General features: G+C 43.2%; 1 protein-coding gene across 7 annotated transcripts in view; it reads right to left on the reverse strand.

Annotated features, from left to right (window-relative positions):
* The window catches only part of KIAA0586 (KIAA0586 ortholog), a 131453-nt gene that overhangs the window by 54067 nt on the left and 50326 nt on the right, over positions 1-27060 (reverse strand). For all 7 annotated transcript variants that reach the window (XR_013346450.1, XM_077819546.1, XM_077819550.1 and 4 more), the window contains exons 16-21: positions 20986-21174; positions 19690-19877; positions 15711-15818; positions 14061-14141; positions 627-820; positions 314-432 (exon numbers count right to left, since the gene is read on the reverse strand). Coding sequence is in view for 6 of the 7 variants with exons in the window: in XM_077819546.1 (XP_077675672.1) it covers positions 314-432; positions 627-820; positions 14061-14141; positions 15711-15818; positions 19690-19877; positions 20986-21174 (879 nt within the window). In the remaining variant the exon portion in view is untranslated. The remainder of the gene's footprint in view (positions 1-313; positions 433-626; positions 821-14060; positions 14142-15710; positions 15819-19689; positions 19878-20985; positions 21175-27060) is intronic.

The raw sequence follows: 27060 nt of genomic DNA on the forward strand, positions 1-27060 counted from the left end.
AAGGAGGTTTACCAGAATTTGGTTTCCAAAGCTGGCCCATTTGTGGAATGTTCTTTATCAATTAACCAGGGTAATTTGCTTGTATTGCCCTGATGACCCCTTTCTTCACCTTCACATGTGCACAAACACACATCTTTTCTGTGCATTAGTTTATCAGTTTTGTAAGTTTAACACATCTTACGGTGGTAGCCAGTTAAAACTCCCTAACCAAGCTGTTAAAATATCTTTTAGCCCAAATTTGAGATGGATAGCCTTTGGTCCCATCTGCTTTCAGGCTGGAAAGCAACTGAGCCCAACTACAATTCCTACTTACCAATGTCAGAGGTTACGGCCTCACTCTCTTCGCTGTCTGATGTATCCACACTGGGCATTCTTTCCTTCTGGACAGGGTACATCTCGCTAATAATTCGTGCCATTACTTCTTGTTCCACCCTGACAAAACAAAACTTTTATATTTCTACCAGCAGGCTCTGAGACAGCCAAATTTACAGCACTCTCAATATATGGGGAAAACTTAATAAGACAAAGGGAAATAGTTTTAAAAAAATACTTGCGTTGATTATGTATTTCTTCCCACTACGTTTACAGCTGCTATTTTATTACCTTCCCCCTGACAGGAAACTCACCAGCTAATCAACCTATTTTCTAAAGTTTCCCTCCTTTCAATGATTTCATCCAGAATATCAGATGGCTGTTGAAAAGCAGGAGCAGTTGGGGGAAATGGAGGGCCGTTATATTTTGGAGAAACAACTTCAGTTCGTCTATTAAATTCCAGGATTGGTTCAGACAATTCTGGGATTCCATCCTCCTCCTCCTGATCCTAGTTACAATAAAAACAAAGAGACAACCTTCAGCATTTTTGCTTTAGAAAATAGCTACAGTTGTGTTATAACATAGTATGCACACGCTTTCCTTTTACCATTTTGCAGTTAATATATAATATTTCAAGCCTAACAACCCATAAATCTGTGCAGTTATAGTGGTACAGAAGTTATTACATAAAACAGGATTTGGCTCTCCTGCCTGTGGTACATGAGGCAGGAAGATGAAGGATAACTGCAACACCGAGGAAATGTACTTGCAACATTGTAACTGAAGAAAGGGTGGGTGAGGTAGTATCTTTTATTGGACCAACTTCTGTTGGTGAAAGAGACAAGCTTTTGAGATTACACAGAGCTCTTCTTTAGGTCTGGGAAAGGTACTCAGAGTGTCACAGCTAAACACAAGGTGGAACAGACAAGGAGTAAATGCATGTTGCAAGAGGCTAATCAAGATGAAGCGGGCAGTTCACAGCTCTACAGTCATAGGATAAAAGGAGAATTAATGGGTTACAGATTGTTGTAATGACCCATAAATCCAATGTCTTTATTAAGTCCATGATTTTTAGTGTCTAAAAGAGATATTAATTTTAATTTCTTGTGTTTGTCTTCTGAAGGTGTTGTGTGAGGTCAGATATGAAGTGATCATTTTGTGAAAAGTCTTCACCCATGGGTGATACGGTGTTTTTCTCTTTTATCGCTTTTCTGTGTGAGTTCTCTTGAGAGCATAGAGATTGTCTGGTTTCACCCACATAATTGTTATTAGGGTGTGAAGAGCTCTTTGTAAGCTTGAAAGCTTGCCTTTTTCACCGACGGAAGTAGGTCCAATAAAAGATATTACCTTAGCCACCTTGTCTCTCTAACATTACGGGATCAATATGGCTTCAGCAACACTGCAATTATAACTGAAGTCACTTGTAATATGCATCTCAGAAATGCTGTCCCATGGCACAGATTTGCAATCCTTCCATGGATATCTATTTTCTGCAGAATGTACACTTTAATTTAAAATAAGTTTCAGTACCATCTGGCTGTGAAGATATGGACCAAAATGTGAATTTACTGAGCACAGCAGGTAAACTATAGCTCTAACAGCTGTGTCGTTACCTTGGAAGCTTAATGGTAATTTCGATACGCACATTTATTTTTTTCACTACATTTATTTGCTGAAGAGTTAGAAGGGATTTCTAAGCAATGAAATGTAAGACTAAAAAGCTTAATTTTCTGACCCTCCACCCCTTTTGTTTTTTGTTTGTTTTTTTCCACAAGCCTCTACACGTAACCATGGCCAATCACAATATCACACCACACTGTAACACTTAACAGAGGCACCAAGAAGGACCAGATCCTGCAACCTTTGTTTAGCATATAAAATTTTTTACTTATCCAAATAGTAAGAATCACAAAGGGGTGAACACTTTTCACAAAGTGATCACTCTATGGCCTGGTCTACACTGGGGGGTGGGGATCGATCTAAGATAGCGTAGCTGAAGTTGACGTATCTTAGATCGACTTAGAATCACTAACTTCGTGTCCTCGCGGCGCGGGAATGATGGCCACTGCTCCCCCGTCGACTCCGCTTCCGCCTCTTGCAGTGGTGGAGTTCCAGAGTCGACGGCAGAGCGATCGGGGATCGATTTATCGCGTCTACACTAGACAAGATAAATCGATACCCAATAGATCGATCACTACCCACTGATCCGGCGGGTAGCGTAGACGTGGCCTATATCTTACCTCTCAGCCCTCAATCTCAAAGGAAACCTGCACAACATTTTCAAAAGATGAGCCTGGGAGCTTTAATTCACAGCTTTGCTAGACACTAAAAATCATGGACTGAACAGAGATACTGGATTTATGGCTTATTACAACAATCTATAACCTACTAACAAGACCCCCAGCTGCTCACCCTGCTCCTTTCCTCCCTATCACTGGAGGGGTGTTAATGGGTCACTTCACCGTGAATGGCCCCTTGAAATATGTGCTATTTATGCTATTTATGCTAAATGATCTGTTCCACCTTGAATTTAGCTGTGACATTCTGAGGCTACGTCTACACTAGCACGTTTTTCGGTATAACTTATGTCACTCAGGGGTGTGAAAAAAACACCCCCTGAGCGACAAAAGTTACACCAACAGAAGTGCCGGTGTGGACAGCACTGTATCAGCGGGAGATGCACTCCCGCTGACATAGCTGCTGCCGCTCTTTGGGGTGGTTTAATTATATCAATGGGAGAGCTCTCTCCCGTCAGCATAGAGTGGCTACAAGGGAGAACTTACAGCAGTGCAGCTGCATTTGTACAGCTGTGCTGCTGTAAGCTCTTTAGTGTAGACATCGCCTGAGTACGTTTCCCAGTCCTGAAGAACAGCTCTGTATAAGCTTGAAAGCTTGTCTCTCTCACCAACAGAAGTTGGTCCAATACAAAATATATTCTAGTACATCTTATCTCTCTAGTAAGAATTACTCAAATGAGTAAGACCTGAAGGACTGACCCGTAAGGTTATGTCTACACTGTAACAAAAAACCCACAGCTGGTGCGAGCTGACTCGGGCTTGCGGGGCTTGGGCTGCAAGGCTGTTTCACTGCAGGGTAGACTTCCAGGCTTGGGCTAGGGCTTGGTCTAGTAATCTCTGAGGTGAAGGGTCCCAGAGCTCAGGCTAAGAGGGAAAAGGGAGCAAGCACTTCCACTCTGATATTAAAGTTTCTCTCCCAGTCTTCCGCTCCACTAATTTTCAAATATTTTAAATTTGAAAAAGGTAATAAAGCTCCATACTGGGCACTAGAGCAAAAAATATTTTTGCTGTGGATTTGGGAGGGTGGGGGGGGGGGGGTTTAACGTTCTGGTTTTTAAAAAAGGCATTTTCTTAAATAATGCATAACTTACAAAACAGACATATGAACATGATATTCACATTTGGACTACACCAAATAGAAATCTTACCCAAAAAATTCTATAACGATTTAAAAATAATGTATTAAATAGCACTATTCTATAACATTTAAAAATAATGTATTACATTTAAACTCAAATAAAGGTGCCATATCATCTTAAAATTACTCTGGGTGACTTGTGAGTTGATAAGCAATTCGTTCTGTTGGGATATATGCATTCATAGCCATAATTCATTCTCACAAGTGAACGTACAAATTCCTCTGTCTCGTGTTTCATTATGCGTGTTCTTTCTACTGACTATATTAACTCTTATAAATTTTCTTTGATGTCTCCCATTTAATATAATCTTTTCTAACGTGTTTAAAATGCAGACATCTGGATTAAATAAAGTAAGTATATGCAATAAATCTCAATGCAAATGCAATTAATAGCTTCTGGCTAAAACTTCAGCGGTTTTTCTACATTTCCAAATCATATACATAAGATTTTAAAATATATTTGTATTAGTATACCAATCTGAACAGAGAAGTATATATTATATTCATTTTGGGATAATACATAATCTTCACTGAAAATTAAATACAAAAATTATGTTCAGCCTTTAATTATACAGACTAAACCTATTTATATGTCATCTCTTCCAGTCTTGTCCTGAATGATATGTAGTTAATTCTGCATTTCACCTCCTAAGGGACCTTTGAAAATGTCTATCATGACAACCAACCAAAAAAATGACAAATTAGAAGTTATTTTAGATCTAGTTGGAATATTAATCATTCTACTTTTCAAAGTATCAAGTTGAGGCCCTCTCTATTTAGATCTCAAAAGTATATTCACATAATGTTATAGAAATAAAAAATGGCAGAAATGATCAGGTAAAATATGAGAATTTTGTTTTATAATTGAAAAATATATTAATAGTCTCTTATCAAAGTTCTCCAATAACTTAATCATGAATTTATTTTTTGACACTGTTGATTTTCAAAGGCTTTCATGGTGTAGGCTTTGGCTGCATTAGATGTCCTCTTTGAAAAACTCATCCTGATGAGTACAACTAGTCAGAAAAACGTAGATGGAACCATTTTTCATGGGAAAATGCAGTTCCATCTATACCAAAATCCTTTGCAAAATCTTGTTGATTTTGCCAAAATTTCATTTAGAGGAAAAAGGAGGGGAATGTTCTGACAATAATGAAACATCCTGTTTCTACATTTCTGCTGGTCACACCCTCTGCTCCAGCTTGTTACCAGATCGTTGATTCCAAAGTTGCGTAAAAACAAGTAGAATATGATTAGTAAGAATAACTTCAATGCCAACTCGTAAACTATGTACAATAGGCTAAATGGCCCACATACTGTAGGTACAAAAATTATATTTTGCCCTTTGAATAAGCAGCCATTCAGGGAAGGAAGAAAAGAGAGTTACCTTTTCCATAACTGTTGTTCTTAGAGATGTGTTGCTTATGTCTATTCCACAATAGGTGTGCGTGCTTGCCACGTGCACCGGTGCTGGAAGTGTTTCCCCTAGCACTACCCATAGGGGGGAGTGCCCCCCGCAACCCCTGGCGCGGCACCTGCCTGGCGCGGTATAAAGGGAGCTGTGCGCTCTCCCCACCCTCAGTTCCTTCTTGCCAGACAACTCTGACAGAGGGGAAAGAGGGTGGGATGTGGAATAGACATGAGCAACACATCTCGAAGATCACCAGTTACGGAAAAGGTAGTGTCTTTTCTTCTTCGAGTGATTGCTCATGTGTATTCCACAATAGGTGATTCCAAGCTACATCTGTTGGAGGTGGGTAGGAGTTCACAAGTTCCCATGATGGAGAACAGCCCTGCCGAACCCGGCGTCATCCCTGGTTTGGGGGATGATCGCACGGTGCGAGGTGAATGTGTGAACTGAAGACCACGTGGCGGCCCTACAAATGTCCTGGATGTGGGCCACAAAGGCAGCCGACGAGGCCTGCGCCCGAGTTGAGTGTGCCTTCACAATGGGTGGCGGGGGGACACCCGCCAGCTCATAACAGGAATGGATGCACAAAGTGATCCAATTGGAAAGCCGCTGAGTGGAAATTGGCTGGCCCCTCATGCGCGCAGCCGAGGCGACGAACAATTGCGAGGACTTTCTGAATGGCTTGGTCCGCTCGAGGTAGAAAGCCAGAGCTCGCCTCAGGTCGAGCGTGTGGAGACGACGCTCCTCACTAGATGTGTGAGGCTTGGGGCAGAGGACTGGTAGAAAAAAGTCCACGTGGTAGGCGGAGACCACCTTTGGGAGGAATGTGGGGTGTGAACGGAGCTGGACCTTGTCTTTCTGAAAGACCATGTACGGCGGCTCAGAGTCCTGAGCTCCGAGACTCGCCTGGCCAGCGTGACTGCAACCAGGAAGGACACCTTCCATGAGAGGTGAGACCAGGAGCAAGTGGCCAGTGATTCAAACGGGGGCCCCATGAGACAAGCCAACACCAAGTTTAGGTCCCACTGCGGGACCAGGGGTCTAGAATATGGAAAAAGATGGTCCAAACCCTTAAGGAATCGGCCAGTCATAGCATGGGAAAATACCGTGTACCCTTGCACCGGTGGATGGAAGGCCGACATGGCTGCCAGATGCACCTTGACTGACGAGGGCATCAGGCCCTGGGCCCTCAGGTGGAGGAGGTAATCAAGGATAAGCTGGATCAGGGCGGTCATCGGGGAGACACACTGGTCTGCCGCCCACCTAGAAAACCGGGACCACCTCGCCAAATAAGCGCGGCGAGTGGAGGGCCGTCTACTTTCGAGGAGGACGTGCTGAACCTGCTCTGAGCACGTCCTTTACTCTCCACCTAACCACTGAGCAGCCACACCGCGAGGTGAAGAGCTGCCAGGTTGGGGTGGAGGAGGCAGCCCTGGTCCTGAGACAGCAGGTCTGGGTGGAGCAGCAACAGCCACTGCGGAGCTACTGCCAGGCCCGTGAGGGTCCCGTACCAATACTGCCTGGACCACACCGGGACAATCAGGAGGACCCAGGCCTTGTCCGTCTTTATCTTCTCCAGGACCCTGCTTATTAGAGGGAACGGAGGAAAGGCGTAGAGAAGCTGGGCTGACCAGGATAAGAGAAAGGCATCGGAGAGAGTGCCCTTCCCCAGACCCCGCCCCGGAGCAGAACTGGGGGCATCGCCGGTTCTGCTGAGTCGTGAACAGGTCCATTTGGGGAGTTCCCCACCTTCGGAAGAGTCGGTGGGCCACTTCCGGGTGGAGGGACCACTCGTGCTGCGAGGAAAAGTCCTTGCTCAAGCCATCTGCCCTCTCGTTCCGGGCACCTGGTAGGTAGAAGGCCTTCAGGTGGATGTCGTGGGCTACACAGAAGTCCCACAGCCTGAGGGCTTCATGGCAGAGGTCAGAGGATCGAGCCCCGCCCTGCCTGTTGATATAGAACACTGAGGCCGTGTTGTCCGTGAGGACCCTGACTACCTTGCCCTCCAGGTGCGAGCGGAAGGCCATACACACCAGCCACAATGCCCTGAGCTCCTTGACGTTTATATGTAAGGTCAGGTCTTGAGCCAACCACAGGCCTTAGGTCTGAAAGTTCCCCACATGAGCCCCCCAACCCAGATCCGACACATCGGACACCGGTTCCAATGATGGCGCCCTGCCCCTGAATGGGATCCCTTGGAGCATGTTGTTTGGGGCGGACCACCACCATCAGCAGGTGATCACAGAGTCCGGCATGGTGAGGACCTTGTCCTTCCTGTCTGTGGCCTGGGAGAATTTCGAGGCCAACCAGAGCTGGAGGAGCCTCATCCTGACCCTGGCGTAATGAACCACGTACGTGCACGCCGACATGTGACCCAAGAGTTGTAGGCAAACCCTGGCTGTTGTCACTGGGAACCTTGTGACTGAGTCGATGAGACCTTTCAGGGTCTCGAATCTGCCTGGCGGGAGAGAGGCCGTGGCCGACACTGCATCCAGGAGCACCCCAATAAACTCTACGCATTGGACTGGGACTAACGTGGACTTGGTGTTGTTTACCAACAGGCCAAAGGTGGTGCACGTGGACACGAGGAGCACCACGTGATCCCTCACCTGCGACCGGGAGGTGCCCTTGACAAGCCAATCGTCCAGATAGGGAAATATCTGGACCCCCCGCTGTCTGAGGTAGGCCGCTACCACCGACATGCATTTTGTAAACACCCTGGGGGCAGTGGACAGACCAAACAGTAGGACTGTGAATTGTTAGTGATTCTGTCCCACCACAAAACAGAGGAAGGGTCTGTGCCCCTCGAATATGTGGATGTGGAAGTACGCGTCCTGTAGATAGAGGGCAGTGTACCAGTCCCCGGGATTCAGGGAGGGGATGATGAAGGCCAGGGAGACCTTGCAGAACTAGAGCTTCACCATGTTCAGACCTCAGAGGTCAAGGATGGGCCTGAGCCCCACTTTGGCCTTCGGGATAAGGAAATAATGGGAGTAATACCCCTTGCCTGTGAACTCCTCAGGCACCACCTCTATCGCTCCTAGACCTAGGAGCCGGCCCACCTCCTGCTCGAGCAGAGCTTCGTGCGAGGGATCCCCCAAGGGGGACGGGGCGGGGGGTGGTTGGGCAGGGAGGAAGTAAATTGGAGGGTGTAACCCTGGGAGATGGTGTTGAGGACCCATCAGTCCGAGGTTAGCGGCAACCATTCTGGGAGGAAAGCACACAACTGGTTGGAGAAGGGAAGCTTTATTGGGGGTGGATCCCTGATGAGGTGCCCCCAAGCGTCCCGTCAAAAATGCCTTTTCCCCGCCTGCTTGCCCTTGGAGGACCCAGGCTGGGGGGCAGGCCGAGACTGCCTCTGAAGGCGTCTCTTATAGTCCTGCTGCTTCTTATGGTTGGCCTCATACTTCGGGAGGGCAGCCTGGGCCAGCGTCTGCTGCGGCTTGAACTTAGGTTTTGCCAGAACTGGAACATAGAGGCCCAGAGTCTGGAGGGTTGTGTAGGATTCCTTCATGCCATGCAGCCTTGTATCCGTTTCCTCTGCAAACAGAGCTTTCCCGTCAAACGGGAGATCCTGCATGGAATACTGAGCCTCGCTGGACAGCCCAGAGAGCAGGAGCCATGACGCCCGTTTCACAGACATCGCGGAGGCCATTGATCGTGCGGCCGTATCCGCAGCATCCAAGGCTGCCTGCAGGGATGCCCTATCAGCCGCTGCCCCTTCCTCCACTAGCGCCTGGAAACTCCTTCCTATTGTGCTCCTGGAGGGAGTCCTCAAACTTGGGCAGGGAGCCCCACAGATTGAATTCGTACTGGCCCAGGAGAGCCTGATGGTTTGCCACTCGTAACTGGAAGCTCCAAGATGAATAAATTTTTCCTTCCAAAAGAGTCCAGTCTCCGAGAGTCTTTCTTTGGGGTCGGGGCTGGCTGACCCTGCCGTTCCCTGTGGTTGACCAACTCGACCACCAGGGAGTTGGGCACCGGGTGAGTATACAGATACTCACGCCCCTTAGTGGGTACAAAGTACTTGCGTTCCACCTTTTTAGAGATGGAGTCAACGAGACCGCTGTTTGCCACAGGGCATTTGAAATCTTAGCCACCCCTTCATGGAGAGGCAAGGCCACCCTATCCAGTGCCGATGGGGACAACACGTTAAACAGGGAATCTGAGGGCTCCTCCATCTCCTCTGCCTGGAGGTGGAGGCTTGCTGCCACCCTCTTTAAGAGTTCTTGGTGGCTCTGAAGTCCTCCTGCAGGATACGGGGGGGGCAGGGCCGCAATCGCCTCCTCCGGGTTGGACTCTGGGCACGGTGCCGAGGATGCACGTCCCACCACCTCCTTTCTTGGGGATCTGGAGAGGGAGGCTGATGGTGCCTCCGAAGCTCCAGCCACCGAGCGAGTTCCCACCGTGGGCTGCGCCGGAGGCCACGGTGCCCAATGGTACCATTGGGCCGGCCATGATGCTCCGTGCCACTGCACCTGTTGTGGCACCAGCGGGGCTGGTTGTTCGGGTTGGCTGGCCTGGCCCATCGAAGGACAGCTATGAATGGCTATGGCTGGCGTAAGATCTGTTGCTGTTTCTGGACCAGGAGGAGCAGCAGTGCCGGGATCTACGACAGTCATGGGACCGCGATCTCGACATGGAGGACCAATACCAGCGGTAACAGCTGCTCCGTGAATGGCCTCGATGGGCGGACCCGCAACAATGAAAAGCTGGCAATCGACGCCCGACGGTGCATTGTCTTGGCGGAGACTTGGAGTGGGAGTCCGAGCGGGAACGGTGTCGACGACCATGCCACGACCAACTGCGGTACCCTCTCCGAGACAAGGACTGATGGCGACGCCCGCTGTGCTCCCGCTGATATTTGCTCCTTGAGGATGAGTGGTGCCGCGAGTCCCAGCCGGACGGAACCAAGCCAGACAGTCTGGTTGGCGCCGAGGTCGATCCACCTGGACTCTGCCCTGAGCGATCGCTGGGGGGTGATTGGCATGGGGAACGTTCTCTCGATCGAGACCAGTACTGGGCCGGAGGCGACTGCGGAGATCCCAGTGGCGGCTTGCCTCTGGAGTGCGGGGCCGACATCGGCAGCGCTCCAGGCACCGGCGTGGACAGAATGTCCCATGCCGCCTGGAGAGCTTCAGGGGTGGACAGCATCCGGACATCCGGAGAGGCCTGTTCTGAAGGGGCTGGGCTACTACACTGAGTCAGAGGCCTGGGGCCCAGTGGGGATCGAGGACTGCCCGACACGGGCCTAGCCTCTGTCCCAGACTTCCGTCTGTGCCACTGCGAAAAGAGGGTCTTCCTGGCCCTCTTGGAGTGCCCCGACTGGTCAATGGCACCGGAGGTTCGCCGCGTACCGATGCCGCGGTGCCGGGTACCAGTTTGGAGCAGTGTGCCGAGGTCAGGGTCAGCACTGACTCCATCAGGATGGCCCGGAGCCTAATGTCCCTTTCTCTTTTGGTCCGAGCCTTAAACGACTTGCAAATCTTGCACCTTTCGCTGATATGGGTTTCTCCCAAGCAGCGCAAACACTGTGCGTCTGGGTCACTTCTTGGTACAGAAAGCCTACAAGAGCCGCATGACTTAAACCACAGGGCGCGGGACATGCCCCGGCACGGGCTCACTGACTAATTAAACTAACTAATTACAGGTACTAACACTGAACGAACAAAAGAACGGTTCTGGGGACGAGCTGCAGCAAAGCTGGAGTAGAGCAGTTCCGACGCACCTTCACTGCTGGCAAGAAGGAACTCAGGGTGGGGGGAGTACGCAGCTCCCCTTATACCGCGCCAGGCAGGTGCCACTCCAGAGGTTGCAGGGGGCGCTCCCCCCTACAGGTACTGCTAGGGGAAAAACTTCTGGCACCGGTGCACGTGGTGAGCACGCACACCTATTGTGGAATACATGAGCAATCACTCAAAGAAGAAGTGTGGATGCTGCTACTATTGTAAAGGATATTATCAGATAAGAAATTTCCCATTCTATAACCCTATGTCTCCCACAGTACTGTCACATGTGGGAAGTAGGAGGAGAGAACAGGACTAGGGAGGGATGAAGAAGTAGAATAAGAAGTGAAGGAAGGGCTTTTCCCATCGCCAAAACGGAAAGCAACTTCTGGATCAATGCGTGCAGCACCTTCCTTTTGAAGGACGCTTCTGCAGAGGATAGAAAGTCCACCTTATAGTGTCTAATAAAAGGGTTAATAAAGGACCATGTTGCTGCCCAGCAGATCTCCTCAGGGGAAGAACATGGGCAGAAAGTGCCTGAAGACACTGTAGATCTTGTGGAGCGTATTTTGATTCTGTCAAAACAGGTTCAACCTGATGCCTTGTATGCCTTGACAATGCATAATCTGATCCATCTAGCCAGATATAATTTGGATAGCTGGAGCCCTTGTTACTTCGGATGAAAGGAGATGAACAAGGAAGCCAATCTTCTCGTTGAATCAGTGCACTCAATATATCTCTTTAGTACTCCAAAAGCATCCATATTATGCCACAGCTTTTCTGCAGGATGCTGTCCCCTATGTGGCACGAAAAGATGAGTTCACTTTTGACGAGAAAGATTATGAGTTCCTTCATACCACTTTGTCATTATGAATGACTTAATGAGATTTATGCACAGATAAAGCTGCCAACTTAAAGACTCATCTAGAAGTTGTGAAAGCAACCAAGAAATAGGTTTTGATAGATCTGTAGGAAGGTGAGGATCCATGTAAATGGTTTAAAAGGGTGCTTTCAGCGCCAGTGGTAAGTCCCATTTAGGAAAGACAGGTCTGACTTCAGGTCTAACCAGTCTGACTGCTCTGAGAAATCTGAGTACTTTGATTCTTTTCCAAGGACATCTAGTAAGATGCTACTTGTGGCCAACATCTGGCTGCGTACTGCAGTGTTGAACTGTCCCTCAAAACTACACACAGGAAGGGAATAGCTCATATGTATCAGAATTGGGGTTGACACCAGACTGCAGAATACGAGTGTCCACATGGATGGGATGGCTATAGTGGTAACACTGTTAAAACTCTTCTGTGTACATAGTCTCTAACTATTACTGTTGAGGAGAAACCTTCAAAATGAGAGCCTGAAACAACAGCTCTAGGGTGTGAACTGTCCCATTTATTTCAATGGGTGCTAACTCCGATGCTAACTGATTGTCAACAGAGTTAATTATTTCACTGCCCTCCAAAGCATAAAGAAAAAGAAAGAGTGTAACTTGAAGTTCTACCCTAGCATTTCCCCAAAGTGCAAGTTGCACCAAGAGATAAGAGGGCAAATGCAGAAGGGTTATACATTACCACAGGTAGGCCTTTAACATGACATGGCAGGACAGCAATGGGGGTACAACAGATTTCATCTTCCTCTAAGAGGACTCAACTTTCAAAAATTTGGGAACTGCTGCATTATCCAGTGACAGAGTAGCTAACTAAAATTAGCATTTTAACATCTTCAGTATCTTCTGGACCTATCTTCTACCACAAGAAATCAGAGAGAAGTACTGAACTCAGAGAAAACTCATGGACCAAAGTACCAAAAAATCCTGTCCACATGAAATTGAAAAAACAGGAAGTTTTTTGACAAATACTTATCTTCTTAACTTCTAACAGATTGTACTTTTCATGGGGGAAAAAGGCCAGTTTTCCTGCATAACATTTTATGGACATATCTCCATGCACATTCAAAGCAAAGCTATTACTATAAAAGAGGATGCTTTTGAGGTCTTAAATAATTCTGTCACTCCGGAGACCTGATTTTATGGCTCCACATTATGTTTGTCTTTAAGAACACTATATATATGGTCATGAGCCAAACATGTGTTGCCATTGAAACACTATTTTGCTTTGTGGTTAAAATGCAGGCCATTGCCAACAACAAAAAATAAAAGCAATCCTGGAGAAATATGAAAAATGGAGAACTCATATTAACATTTAAAGAATTTAGATGCTGCTAGGTTCTTTTTATTGTTATTTCTTAAATTGATTTCTTAAGTAGTTTCCCTGTTCGTTTTTAAAGAATAAGCCTTTGTGCAAATAGAAAAAAACTGCCCAAGTAGATTTATTAGTTCTTTTAGAGAAGTTCTGGTCATTATTTTAAAGAGTCATTTGCATAGTTTTGACAAGACTGGAACATATTCTTTGATATACTGTACATTTAATACATATATTTCTGAAGTGAATTTATCATACTGGTCACAAATGGAGCTCTCTGACTGGCTGTCAATAAGGTTATTTGCATGTTCGTATACTTACAGGGTATTACTGACAGTTTTTCTTACTTTTATTTCCAAAATCCATTTGGTAATAAGAACACAATATACGCAATTCATTTTCAAGGGCTGCAACATCACCAAATGATCTATGCTCTGTCAGAATACTTGATATTAACTTACTTCATTGCTATTCTCCAATAAGTGCACATACAGGTAGGTCTCGAATTCTAGTACCACTATTGACTCTGAAGTGCTGTTCTTTGACGGCATGTCTTTATTTCTAAGGAGTCTAGGCATGTACAATTAAAACCCAGTTCTTAAAATTAAGTTAACTCTCTTCCTTCATGCATCCGATGAAGTGAGCTGTAGCTCACGAAAGCTTATGCTCAAATAAATTGGTTAGTCTTTAAGGTGCCATAAGTACTCCTTTTCTTTTTGCGAATACAGACTAACACGGCTGCTACTCTGAAACCAGTAAGAAAGAGCTGGCCTATCATTTCTTGTTTCTCCCAACCAAATGTTTTTAGTCATTTAAAAACAAAATTACTTGGCATCCAACCATTTAAAACTACCCCTTTCAATCTCAGATAAAGCTAAACTAAACAAGATGCATATATTGTATAAAGTACAATTTTTAATGCTTTATTTCATATTGAGGAACAGAACAGAACTGAAGGCATCTTTGGGATGTAATTACCTGAATAACATCAGTAACATCCACAAAATTAGTTCCTGGGAACTTTATATCTTCCTCCTCATACTGAGTTTGTTCTGGACCCTTATAAAAGGTAGACAAAAACATACACATCTGAAGTTAAAAGGTATAACTGTAGAAAAACTTTATACTGAGAATATGATCAAGCTACAGTGACCATCTTGTTGCACACTAATTAGATCTTAAACAACCACCATGCAAAAATGTTTTATCCTAACAGTTAGAGGGATTTCTCTATAGACCAGGAAGAGGACTGGATGGTATCCATTAAGCAATTCAATAAAATGAATGCTAGCACTCCTTGGACTTGGCTGTAGGATTTAATAGAATATCTCCGCTTCAGAATCTCAGGACAAAATTATTGTTATAACTATCAAACTTTTTTTTTTAAAATACACAAGAGAGGGACAAATGACTGCAAAGTGAATCACTCAATACCTAAATTAAGGTTCCCCAAAGCAACCTTAACTCTACTTCCTTGTGCATAATCATTACAAACTAGTTTTTAATTACATGATCACAAGCTCTTTTGCGGGGGGAGGGGGTGTGATGGGGGACGGGGAGAACACTGCCTCATTCAGTGGCAGAATAAGAATGAGAGTTCAGCGGAATGATGAATGAGTTGTGTAGTGAATGAGGCAGGGGTCTGCAGGAACATCACCTCATGCAGTGAGGAGGCTAGTTGGTGTGCAGTGAATGAAGCAGACACACACATGCTGAACAGTTAAGGAAAAAAGATATATTGAACAGTTGCCTCATTCAGTTCACATAGTTCAGCCTGTGTACTGAATGAGGCAGAGGTCCTGTGGAAGAAACAATACATGATCTTGTAATCATACGCTTCAGTTTGCAACCTTAACATTCTTTACATAGTTTTCTGCCTGGAAGTCACACACAATCTTTATTATTTCCTAAATGCTCTATGACAACTCCTGAAAAGTGATATGGGTAAAATCATGATTCGTAGATCTGAAGGCCAGAAGGGGCCATTATGATCATCTAGTCTGACCTGCACAATATAGGCCATAGCATCTCACCGAGTAGTTAGTGGCTTGCCTGTGTTGCTGTGTAAGGGAGCACAAGGCACCTCCTTACTCTCTTGCACAGCTACCTTGTATTGTCGGTCTGTGTGCAGGGTGGTGAGGTGATCCACAGGGCCACTATTCCCCACCCAAGGCAGGTGGACAGGGAATGGACATAAAGGGCGAAAGGAGTAGGTGAAGTCTTCTCTCTTCCATGTGCCAGCTAATACAGCTCAGCCTGCCTGGATGGAGAAGCAATGTGCTCCTGGTTTGGGCCAACAGCAGATTACTTCCTCCTCCCCGCCGCAAAAGAGTCACAATTCTTTCCCTATGCTGTTCCTGGGGTAGGCACAGCTACGCACCATCCCTTACTCAGGGATGGAAGGAAATTAACGATCTACACCCTGTTAAAGATTTTGTTTAAAATAAATAAATAAAAACCCACCCATCTTAGAAGTTGCAATTTAGTTCTCTTTTCTGTTTACTAGTGGGCCTACTTTCTTTAACAAAGAAGGAATACTACATTAGATCATTTGATAGTAATTGAACATTAATGTAGTAATATCTACTTATCAAACTAACACCGATTCTTAGGCATTTAGACCAATACCTGAATCAGACTGCTGACAGGAGGAAGTGCTGCTTCAGAGCTTGTAGGAGCCTGGTTTATACTCACGCTGTCATTTGAAAGACTGTCAATATCTACATTTGGTAATACCTAAAATGGAAAACACCACAAGTCCAAAGTCTAAGTCTGTATTAATTAAATTTTCCTCTGTTCAAACTTTTCATAAGAACATGGAATGGCTCCCCATTGTCATGCCTCCACCTGATCAGGACTGGATTTTAAAGACAGATTTAACATAATAAACAAACTAAGAACATTCCCCCAAGAGTACTTCCTTCTCCTTTTTTTCTGTTATCTTACTTTTACTGCTCTCCATTTCATTTGAGGTCTTCAGTTTTGTTATCTATAATAGATTAACACCCTGGGACCTTGTCATCTTGTATGTTTTAATTGCCAAACACATGATTTTACATAATAAATACACCACCCCAATTCACATCAATTATTCAGAATTCTGTGATTGATTGATTAATGGGTCATTTATGTTGCCTTATAAACAACTGTGTTGTTAAGTGTACTTTTAAGTAATAAGCAGTAACTATTAATTTTGTAATAGACACATTGTAATAGATGTACAATCTTTGTACAAAACAGTTAGAAGAAGAATTAGAGTGGTTATGTTCTTTGCAGTGACAAAGATTTTTCAACAGGTACACAAATGCATCAAAAAGAAATGTAAGTACTAGTTTAAATCTTTGACAAAAGCCTTATCACTTGGAACATTTAAAGCTAAACTGAACAAAGCACTACCAAAAAAGTGTGTTGATGACAAAAGTAGCGCACTGGCAGAGGGATGGACTACATGTTCTGTCTGGGATGTTTTTTTTTTAATTTCTGACTTCTATTATTCCAAAGTAGTTCTATTTAAAGGGGGGAGGGGAGAGAGGGGAATACTGACAGCATATCTTCTGCTTCAGTTTGATTCTCCAATGAAAACAAAATACTGAATTTTTGACGAAACATTCTTTTCCATTTCCATGACAACAGACTCATATCACAAACATGGAATTAGGACTTCAGTGGTTGACTGGTCTGAAGGGAAACTGTGTTGCAAGGAAACTCATATTTAAACAAAGATTTTAAATGGCAAAGCATTCAGCCAAGTAAATTGCTATTGTTTTAAATAAATTAAACTCTCCTTTTCAAGTTTGCTCCAGCATGAAAGTCTCCCTCTAAAAAAAATCACAGGGCTGTTTTCTCCTCAACACAAGGATTATACTTTCAGATATGTTCTTTTTCCAAACAACTCTATTCTGGTTAAATAATAAAAATAATTGTAAAAAATTTCAAAACAATTTCCACAGGATGACTGATTTTTGTTTACACTATACCATAAGGTGTTAACATTAAGAGAAAAGGCATCCACCAATACCAAACCATTCACATAGAATCACAGAAGTGTAGAACTGGAAAAGACCATCATAGATCCTCTAGTCCAGACCCCTGCACTCAAGGCAAGACTAATTATTAACTAGACCAGTGGTTCTCAAACTTTTGTACTGGTGACCCCTTTCATACAGCAAGCCTCTCAGTGCAACCCCCCCTTATAAATTAAAAACACTTTTTAATATATTTAACACCATTATAAATGCTGGAAGCAAAGTGGGGTTTGGGGTGGAGGCTGACAACTCGCGACCCTCCATGTAATAACCTCGCAACCCCCTGACAGCTCCCGACCCCCAATTTGAGAACCCCTGAACTAGACCATTCCTGACTGGTGTTTGTCTAACTTGTTCTTAAAAACCTCCAATGACAGAGATTCCACAATTTGTTTCAGTCCTTAACTACCCTGACAGGAAATTCTTCCTAACGTTCAACCTAAACCTCCCGTACTGCACTGTAAGCCCATTGCTTCTTGTCCTATCCTCCTCGTAACAACCTTTTATGTATTTGAAAACTATTATCATGTCCCCTCTCCGTGTATTCTTCCCCAGACTAAACAAACCCATTTTTAAAAATCTTTCCTCATAGGTCATGTTTTCTAGACCTTTAATCATTTTTGCTCCTCTGGACTTTCTCCAATTTGTCCACGTCTTTCCTGAAATGTGGCGCCCAGAATTGGACACAATACACCACTGAGGCCTTATCAGCGCAGAGTAGAGTGGAAGAACTATTTCTTGTGTCTTGCTTTTCAACACTCCTGCTAATACATCCCAGAATGATGTTTGCTTTTTGGCAACAGTGTTACACAGTTCACTCGTATTTAGCTTGTGATCCACTACAACCCGCAGATTCCTTCCTAGGCAGTCATTTCCCATTTTGTATGTGTGTGATTGTTCCTTCTTAAATGGAGTACTTTGACTTTGTCCTTACTAGATTTCATCCTATTTACTTTAGGCCATTTCTCCAGTTTATCTAGATCATTTTGAATTTTAATCCTATACTCTAATGCACTGATAACCCCTCCCAACTTGGTACGTCCACAAACTTTACAAGTGTACTCTCTATGACATTATCTAAATCATTTGTGAAGATATTGAACAAAACCGGACCCAGGACCAATCCGTGTAGGACTCCACAGCTTGACTGTGAACCACTGATATGTACTCTCTGGGAATGGTTTTCCAACCAGTTATGCACCCACCTTACAGTAGAACCATTTAGGCTATATTTCCCTAGTTTGTTTATGAGAAGGTGATGTGAGATAGTATCAAAACCCTTACTAAAGTCAAGATATATCACATCAACTGCTTCCCACCTATCCACAAGCCTTGTTACCCTGTCAAAGAAAGCTTTTAGGTTGGTGTGACACGATTTGTTCTTGACAAATCCACGTTGACTGTTACTTATCACCTTATTATCTTCTAGGTGTTTGCAAACTGATTGCTTATTTGCTCCATTATCTTTTTGATTACTGAAGTTAAGCTGACTGGTCTCAGATTCATAGACTTTGAGGTCAGAAGGGACCATTATGATCATCTAGTCTGACCCGCTGCACGCTGCAGGCCACAGAACCTCACCCACCCACTCCTATAATAGACCCCTAACATCTGGCTGAGTACTGAAGTCCTCAAATCATGATTTAAAGACTTCAAGTTACAGAGAATCCAGCATTTACATTAGTTTAAACTTGCAAGTGACCCGTGTCCCACGCTGCACAGGAAGGCGAAAACCCAATGGGGTCCCTGCCAATCTGACCCAGGGGAAAATTCCTTCCCAACTCCAAATATGGCGTTCAGTTAGAGCCTGAGCACATGGCCAAAACCTACCAGCCAGACACTTGGGAAAGAATTCTCTGTAGTAACTCGGAACCCTCCCCATCTAGTGTCCCATCACTGGCCTTTGGAGATATTTGCTGCTAGCCGTCCCGTAGGCAGTCTCATCATACCATCCCCTCCATAAACTTATCAAGCTCAGTCTTGAAGCTAGTTAGATTTTTTTCCCCCCACTGGTCGTAATTACCCGGGTTGTCCTTATTCTCCTTTTTATAGATTGGCATTATCTTTTCTCTCTTCCCATGCTCTGGAATCTCTGCAGTCTTCCATGAGTTTTTGAAGGTAATTGCTAATCGCTCAGATATCTCCTCAGTCAGCTCCTTGAGTATTCTAGGACGTATGACTTGAAGACATCACCCTGGTGACTTGAAGACACCCGATGAAGTGAGCTGTAGCTCATGAAAGCTTATGCTCAAATAAATTTGTTAGTCTCTAAGGTGCCACAAGTACTCCTTTTCTTTTTAACTTGTCTAAATAATTTTTAACTTGTTCTTCCCCTATTTTAGCCTCAGATCCTACCTCATTTTCACTGGTATTCACTGTGTTAGTTGTTAGATCGCTACTGACCTTTTTGGTGAAAACAGAAACAAAAAAGGCATTTAGCGCTTCCACCATTCCCACATTTTCTGTTATTGTCTCCCCCCTCCCACCCCCCCCCATTGAGTAATGGGCCTGCCCTGTCCTTGAATACAAACAATCTTTAGCAAATATTAATAAGTAAAGCAGTTGTTGTTCTTGCTTCATACCTGCACAGTGAGTTTAGGAGGGTCCTTTTTTTCTGATCTCATCTCTATTACTGCTATGTTGGGTTTCTTTAGCTTAGGTTGTGGTTTTGGAGGAGCTGGAAGAACAGAGGCAATCACTGTAGCAGGGTGTGGTTTACCAATAATGACTCCAGCAGACTGTGGTGAGATGCCATTAATTTGCGTTTGACCTAAAGAAAGTTAGTCAAGAAACATAAAAATCTTGAATTTATTGATTAAACAGAATAAAGTTAAACTTAATTTAAATCAGAACGTTTTTGTGAATTTTATAAAAATCAGATTAATTTTCTTCCTCTCTGGTCAAAATCTAGTGCCTTATCAGTTACATTTAAATTTTTATGCATTTTTTCATATTAATTTTTTTAATCCTAGATGCCTGGGGATTTTCCCAATTGTTTTCTAGTAGTTCAATTGACTACAGTGCCACCTAGTGTTATGAAACAACAATAACTGCAGTCACCTTGCTACTCAAAAGCTTGAGTCATCGTAACTGACAGACATTTTTGATCTACGGGATATGGGCTATATAAAATCAATACCTACAGTACACAGTCTCCCCCTGCGTCCTCCTATCTGAAACTAGTAGGCCAGTTAGTCAAGATATGATTCAGGACAGAACATCCTGTGAGCTCTGACTGCAGCCCCACTTTTTTGTATATTTATTATCTTTAGGTATCAGCTTAATATTAACCTCTGTCTATATACTAACAGTACTCAGACTATATCTACTCTCAAGAGGAAACTATCTCAGTGATGATCAATATGCTCTAATCAACTTGGGACAATATTATTGAAACTGCTGGGCAGAAATGATCAATTTATATCTACTCTCTGTCATGCAGATTAAATTCCAGGGCCCAGAATTCATTCTCTGATCAACACTGTCTCCTCCTGTAGAGCCAAAGGCAGAGTCTCAGTGATGGGAAGAGTACCAGGAAGGAGGCTCCTGCAGTGCAAAATGCCAGCAATCTCTCCTCTGCCAGGATGTCCTCAAACGGGCAGCACAAGGTGTGAGTGGTGCTGGCTAGGAGTGGGCCTGGCTAAAAGAAACAGAGGATACACAGATTCCCACCACAGCCTCTGCATGTTAAGCTTCTACTGAGTCCCATCAGAATTTAAAACTGCACCCCCATACCAGGGTCCCCAAAGGAAGGGCAGTTGTAAATCTCCATGGGCACAGAAGCCATCACTGATACAGAGAGATAAGAGATGCTTCTCTCAGGAGCAGCAGGGATGAATCTAGCCCATACAACTCATTAGGTTTTTGGTTGTTCTTACCTAATGGAATAGCCATAGGAATTAGATGGCCTTCAAGTGGACCGGAGACATCAGGCATTTCTCTGCTGGGGCTGAACAGATACTGACTTTCTTTAAGGGGTGCAGAAAGTGGCCGCTGCCTCTTAGGACTGATTATTACTTTCTGTGTGCAAGAGTTGGTTTGTGTTCTTGCTGACCTTACCTTAGTACCTGAAATGAGAATCAACAAAATTATACATCTCTCACGTGCATTCACACAATGTCATATACTAGTATAAAGCTTATGTAATACAAATTGTTTGATTGTAATAACTATGTATAACTGCTTTAAAAACAGAGACGGTATGACCAGCCATTGTTCTAATAAATAAAAAATATTGGAAGTGATGAATATGTTATATTCCTCAATGCTGACAGCAGAAAGAAATTCTGTAAAGATACACCAAACTCACAACTTCCCCCACCAAAAATACCTGTTTTATGGCACTGCACCCTGCCAATGAATTTTCTTCTGTTTTTATTTTGCACAGCACTCAAACCAAGTGATCAGATAACTGAAACTGCTATCGAAACAGAGTAGGCTGACCTTCAAGGATTTATGAAAGAGAGAAAAGTAAATATAGGGCTGTATGTGAAACACCATAAGGAATAAGGGAAATTCTATATACAACCCTGTATTTAGTTAAAGAAAGCAACTCTCCTTCCATTTAAATAACATGTAACACAAAAACTTAAGTAGAAACTACCTCTGACATTGACTGAAAATAAATCACAACATAAAATGCCTAAGACCGATTAGAAAAAGAAACAACAGGTGTATACTATACATTGCTGGCTTTATTATCGAATGAACTACAAACTGACCCTGGCAGCACATGCCAATGCCCCTAGGCCTCACTGAACGCTAACAAATATATAGCGGGAACCAGTGTGGCTCATCTCTGTGTTAATACGGTTAAAATAGTTATGAGAGTTACAAAAATGTGTTTAGACTTTATGAAAGGCATTTAAGTTGTTGCATGTATTAATTTCACTTATAATACCTGTATGCTATGTTATAAGGTAAAATATTTAAGTGCTTTTCTTCGACTGTAAATCATCAGACAGGAGAGAAGCATTAACAAGTGTAAAATACTAGTTCCCAACAGGTCTTATATTTTGCCCAACAAAAGAAAACCCATCAGCACCAAACTAAACATTGTGGAACTTCAGAATTGCTTTCTCGGCCTCCATGCAAAGGAGATGTGCAACTGAATTCTTCCCAACATCTGAATTTGCAACTCGAAGTAGAAGGGGAAAAGAAATAAAAAGTCTCCACAAGGAGGAACTGTGGCTTGGTCTACACTACCAACTTATGTCGGTGTAACTACGTCGCTCAGGGGTATGGAAAATCCACTCCACTGAGCAACATAGTTATACCGATTTAACGCCCAGTGTAGACAGTGCTAAGTCAATAGGAGGGCTTCTTCCATCTACATAACTACCCGGGGAGATGGAGTACCTACATTGACAAGAGAAGCTCTCCATTGCAGCACTGTATCTGTAGAGACACATCCTGTATCTTTTATGCGGCTTGATCCCTGAGGAGCAAGGATTACTAAGCATAAGCAAAAGATTGCCAGTGCTTGGCATGGATTAACCCTAAAAGACATATAGCGCTTGTTTATTATAGAAGCTTCTATTACCTTTTCAAAATTAAGAGTGACTCACTTGTTTGCATATATGTTTACCTACTTTAACCTTCCAAATAACTTTCTTATTTCCTTTTCCTAGTTAATAAATCTTTTGATAGTTTACTATAGGATTGGCTACATATGTTGTCTTTGGTGTGAGAGCTAAGGTGCAACTGACCTGTGGTAAAGTGATTGGTCCTTTGGGATTTGGTGTACCCTAATTATTATTGTGACTTTTGGTGTAAGGGAACATCTATCACAAAGGTCACCTTGCCTAGGTGACAAGATAGACTGGAGTACCCAAGGGGACTCTCTCTGACTCAATGTTAAGAATGTTATAGTGTGTGAGGCATTTACACTAGATATTTGATTGATAAAATCTAAGTATAGAGCTCACCACCAATTTGGGGTTTGTGTCTTGCTTCTTAACTGTCCACACGGAGCTTTTTCAACCGCTGCAGCAGGACAAACTGTGAAAACTTCCCACTCATAAATATAGACACAACATCAACATGGGAAAACTGATTTGTCAATCCAGCGTTGAAAATGTATTCACAAACTAACCCTATTTAATAACATCTAAGCATCGAGTGGAACATATATTGAGTACTGTATTTTTTGCTGTGCATGCATAAAACTTCCTATGCAATACACATTCTATGCAAAAAGTGTACGTTATTCCACATTAAACTTGAGAATTTAAACACAAATAAGGTTCTGCCAGAAGCTGGGACTGGACAACAGGGGATGGATCACACAATAATTGCCCTGTTCTCTTCATTCCCTCTGATGCACTTGGCACTGGCCACTCTCGGACGGCAGGATAGTGGGGCTAGACAAACCATTGGTCTGCCCCAGTATGGCCATTCTTATGTTCTCACATAGCAACACTAGCCTGACCACACTAAACAATAATCTAAAATGTTACCAATATGTATACTCTTTATGATTTAAGGGAGAAATTCTGCTCTCAATTATACTAGTGTGAATCCAGGATAATTAACGAACTGAAGTTGCTCTAGATCCACACCAATATTAAAAAAGTAGCACTATACAATAACAATAAACCACACATTAAATGGATTAAGAAGTGGCTAACTGACAGATCTCAAAAATTAGTTGTCAATGAGGAAACATCCTCAAATTGGGGAGTTTCCTAGTGGGTTCCACAAGAATAGGTAGCAGGCCCAACCCTATTAAACATTTTCATAGATGATCCAGAAGAGCATATAAAATCATTGATGATAAATATTTGCAATGACAAAGACTGGCAGAGTGGTAAATAACAATTAGGACTGAGCAGCAAACAGGGCAATCTGAATTTCTTGGTACATTCTCTGAACTAGATTTTCAAGTACTTTTAACACGGCTGTTACTCTGAAACCTTTAATAAAATTAGATTATCTTGACAATCAACCATGAGGCTAACTACTTTCAATGGTTCTGTGGTCTATGTAACATGGTATGCAATCTCCAGGATCGGGAATCAAAAAGGATGTTGATAAATTGGACAGCGGTCAGAGAACAGCCACAAGAACGATTAAAGTGATTAGAAAACATGCCTTATAGTGATAGACTCAAAGAGCTCAATCTATTTAGCTTAACAAAGAGAAAGTTAAAGGGTCACTTGATAACAGTCTACACGTTTCTAATCTATACCACTATATAGTTTCAATCAATGTAGTATATCAGCACCTCAGAAAAACATGAACAAATTATTTCCAATACCTATTAGAAAGTATTATTTCACCAATTTTACTAACAAGAAACTGAAGCACAGAGGATTTAAGCAACTTGCCCAAGGTCAACCCAAGAATTCTGTGGCAAAGACGGGTAATAAAATTAGGTATTTTAAGTACCAGTCAAGTACCATCCTACCTCAGGCTAAAACCTCAGTTGGAAAGCTTAGGACTAGATTAACTCTATGGAAGCTCTATTTACAGTAATTTCTCATGAAATGACACAGTATATTCCCATCTTCTTCCCCTTTTTCCCCTAAAGAGAAAATAAACATGTCTTACTTTATTTATTAACCAGATACAGAGAGATCAATGTAACTTGCACAGAGTTCCAACTACAGGATAACTACGTTATTTTACTATAGTTTTATTATACCAGGTTGGTGGGACAGAGGGCTCAGCAGTTCCACAGTCCAGGTTGCACCCAGGGGACCCTGTCACAACAAGTCACTACTACTCTTTGATATCCACTAAATTGTTAATCATAATTACCATGTGACATTTAAAGCACAGTCTGACTTATTTCCTAAACTGATCTGTTTTTGCTTTAAAAATTAAAGAATTACCCATCTTCATCCAGTCAATCTCTGTTTATACAGCGTATGGCATATTGACAACGCTCACTGTAGTTAAAACACAAAAAGCTCTGTTACTAAACAGATACGGTTTCTATAAAACCCACCTCGACAACAAGTCACATAAGCAAATAAATTAAATGTTAAAACAACTAATGATATGTACTCTCTACTCTTCCACCCCCAGATACACACTTTATCCCTACCTCAATCATGTTTGCCACAAACCACACACTCTAGCCTTTAACTGCCTCCCAGCACCCTAACCAACTACTCCTTCCAATCACACAAGACTCCAAATCAGCCTTCCCTTTTGCACACTATTTTCAGTACATTGAATATCCACACATTTACATTGAGAGAAGTTAATGTAATTGTTTGGTAACTCACATTCTCCCTCCACAGTCTCCCATCGTGTCTTGTCTTCTATACTCCTCCTTATGCTTGCTCTCCCTTTCCTACTCTTCATATTCTTCCCCACTTCCTTTCCTATTTCTCTGGCTTCCTCCTACATTCCCCAACATGACCGCTAAACATGTCCTCATTTTCCCCCTTCTGCACACCACATTCCCTTCAAACTCTCCTAAGTTTCCTTCCTGCTTCTCAGATTCCCATAGTTTCTGGATCCTCCCAGTGACCCCCTCTGCCTCCTCACACCTTAAAGGGCAACTTAGTGTCACTTTCACTGGGAATGATTCAGGGGGATGGCCATATCTGCTAAACTTCCTCCTGTACAGACTATACAAAAACAGAGGTCTCCAATAGCTTCAGTTGTATTAAGAACAATGGGAAATAGCAACCATTTTGATAGAGGGCAATTCTTTATGAGTTTCTTTGAGGGAGAACAGTCCCCAGGTTTTGCTAATGGAAAACTAAGTTATGAAGAATAATGGCAAAAGTTAATCCTACCCACAATCCTAAAAGTTAGTTCTCATACCAGATCTGCTCAGGATTCACCTCTCTGAAAGTTTATGTGAAATGAGACAATGTTTTTTAAAAGTAACCAGCTGATTAAAAAAGTTTGACTGCCACAAACAAATTTCAGCAACAACTTCAAACATTTTAATGTAGAAATGAAAAGATAACACATACAAACCACACAGACATTTCAAATGGCATAAGAACTAACACTATGTGACAGATCAAACTAGCTAAAGACATAAAGGGTAACTAGAAAACATTCTTCAAATACATTAGAAGCAAGAGGAAGACCAAGGACAGGGTAGGCGGGGGGAATAACAACAGAAAATGTGGAAATGGCAGAAGTGCTTAAATGATGTCTTTGTTTCAGTTTTCACCAAGAAGGTTGGTGGTGATTGGATGTCTAACACAGTGAATGGCAGTGAAAATGTGGTAGGATCAGAAGAGGCTAAAATAGGGAAAAAAACAGTTAAAAATTACTTGGACAAATCAGATGTCTTCAAGTCACCAGGGCCTATTGAAATGCATCCTAGAATATTCAAGGAGCTGACTGAGGAGATATGTGAGCCATTAGTGATTATCTTTGAAAAGTCATGGAAGACAGGAGAGGTAACAGAAGACTGGAAAAGGGCAAATATCATGCCAATCTATAAAAAGGGGAAAGGGACAACCAGGAGAATTATAGACCAGTCAGCTTAACTTCTGTACTCAGAAAGATAACGGAGCAAATAATTAAGCAATCAATTTCCAAACATCTAGAAGATAATAAGGTGATAAGTAACAGTCAGCATGGATTTGTCAAAAACAAATCACGTCAAACCAACCTGATAGCTTTCTTTGACATGGTAACAAGTCTTGTAGATGGAGGGAAGCGGTAAACTTGGTATATCATGACTTTAGTAAAGCTTTTGATACTGTCTCACATGACCTTCTCATAGACAAACTAGGGAAATGCACCCTAAATTGAGCTACTATAACAGGGGTGGCCAACCTGAGCCTGAGAATGAGCCAGAATTTAACAATGTACATTGCCAAAGAGCCACAGTAATACATCAGCAGCCCCCACATCAGCTCCCCGCCCTGCTCCCAGCGCCTCCCACCCACCGGCGGTCCCACCGATCAGCACCTCCCTGCACCTCCTGATCAGCTGTTTCGTGGCATGCAGGAAGCCCGGGGGAGAGAGGGGGA

The sequence above is a fragment of the Eretmochelys imbricata genome, chromosome 6 (genome assembly GCF_965152235.1).
Source record: "Eretmochelys imbricata isolate rEreImb1 chromosome 6, rEreImb1.hap1, whole genome shotgun sequence".
In the NCBI taxonomy this organism is placed as follows: domain Eukaryota; kingdom Metazoa; phylum Chordata; order Testudines; family Cheloniidae; genus Eretmochelys; species Eretmochelys imbricata.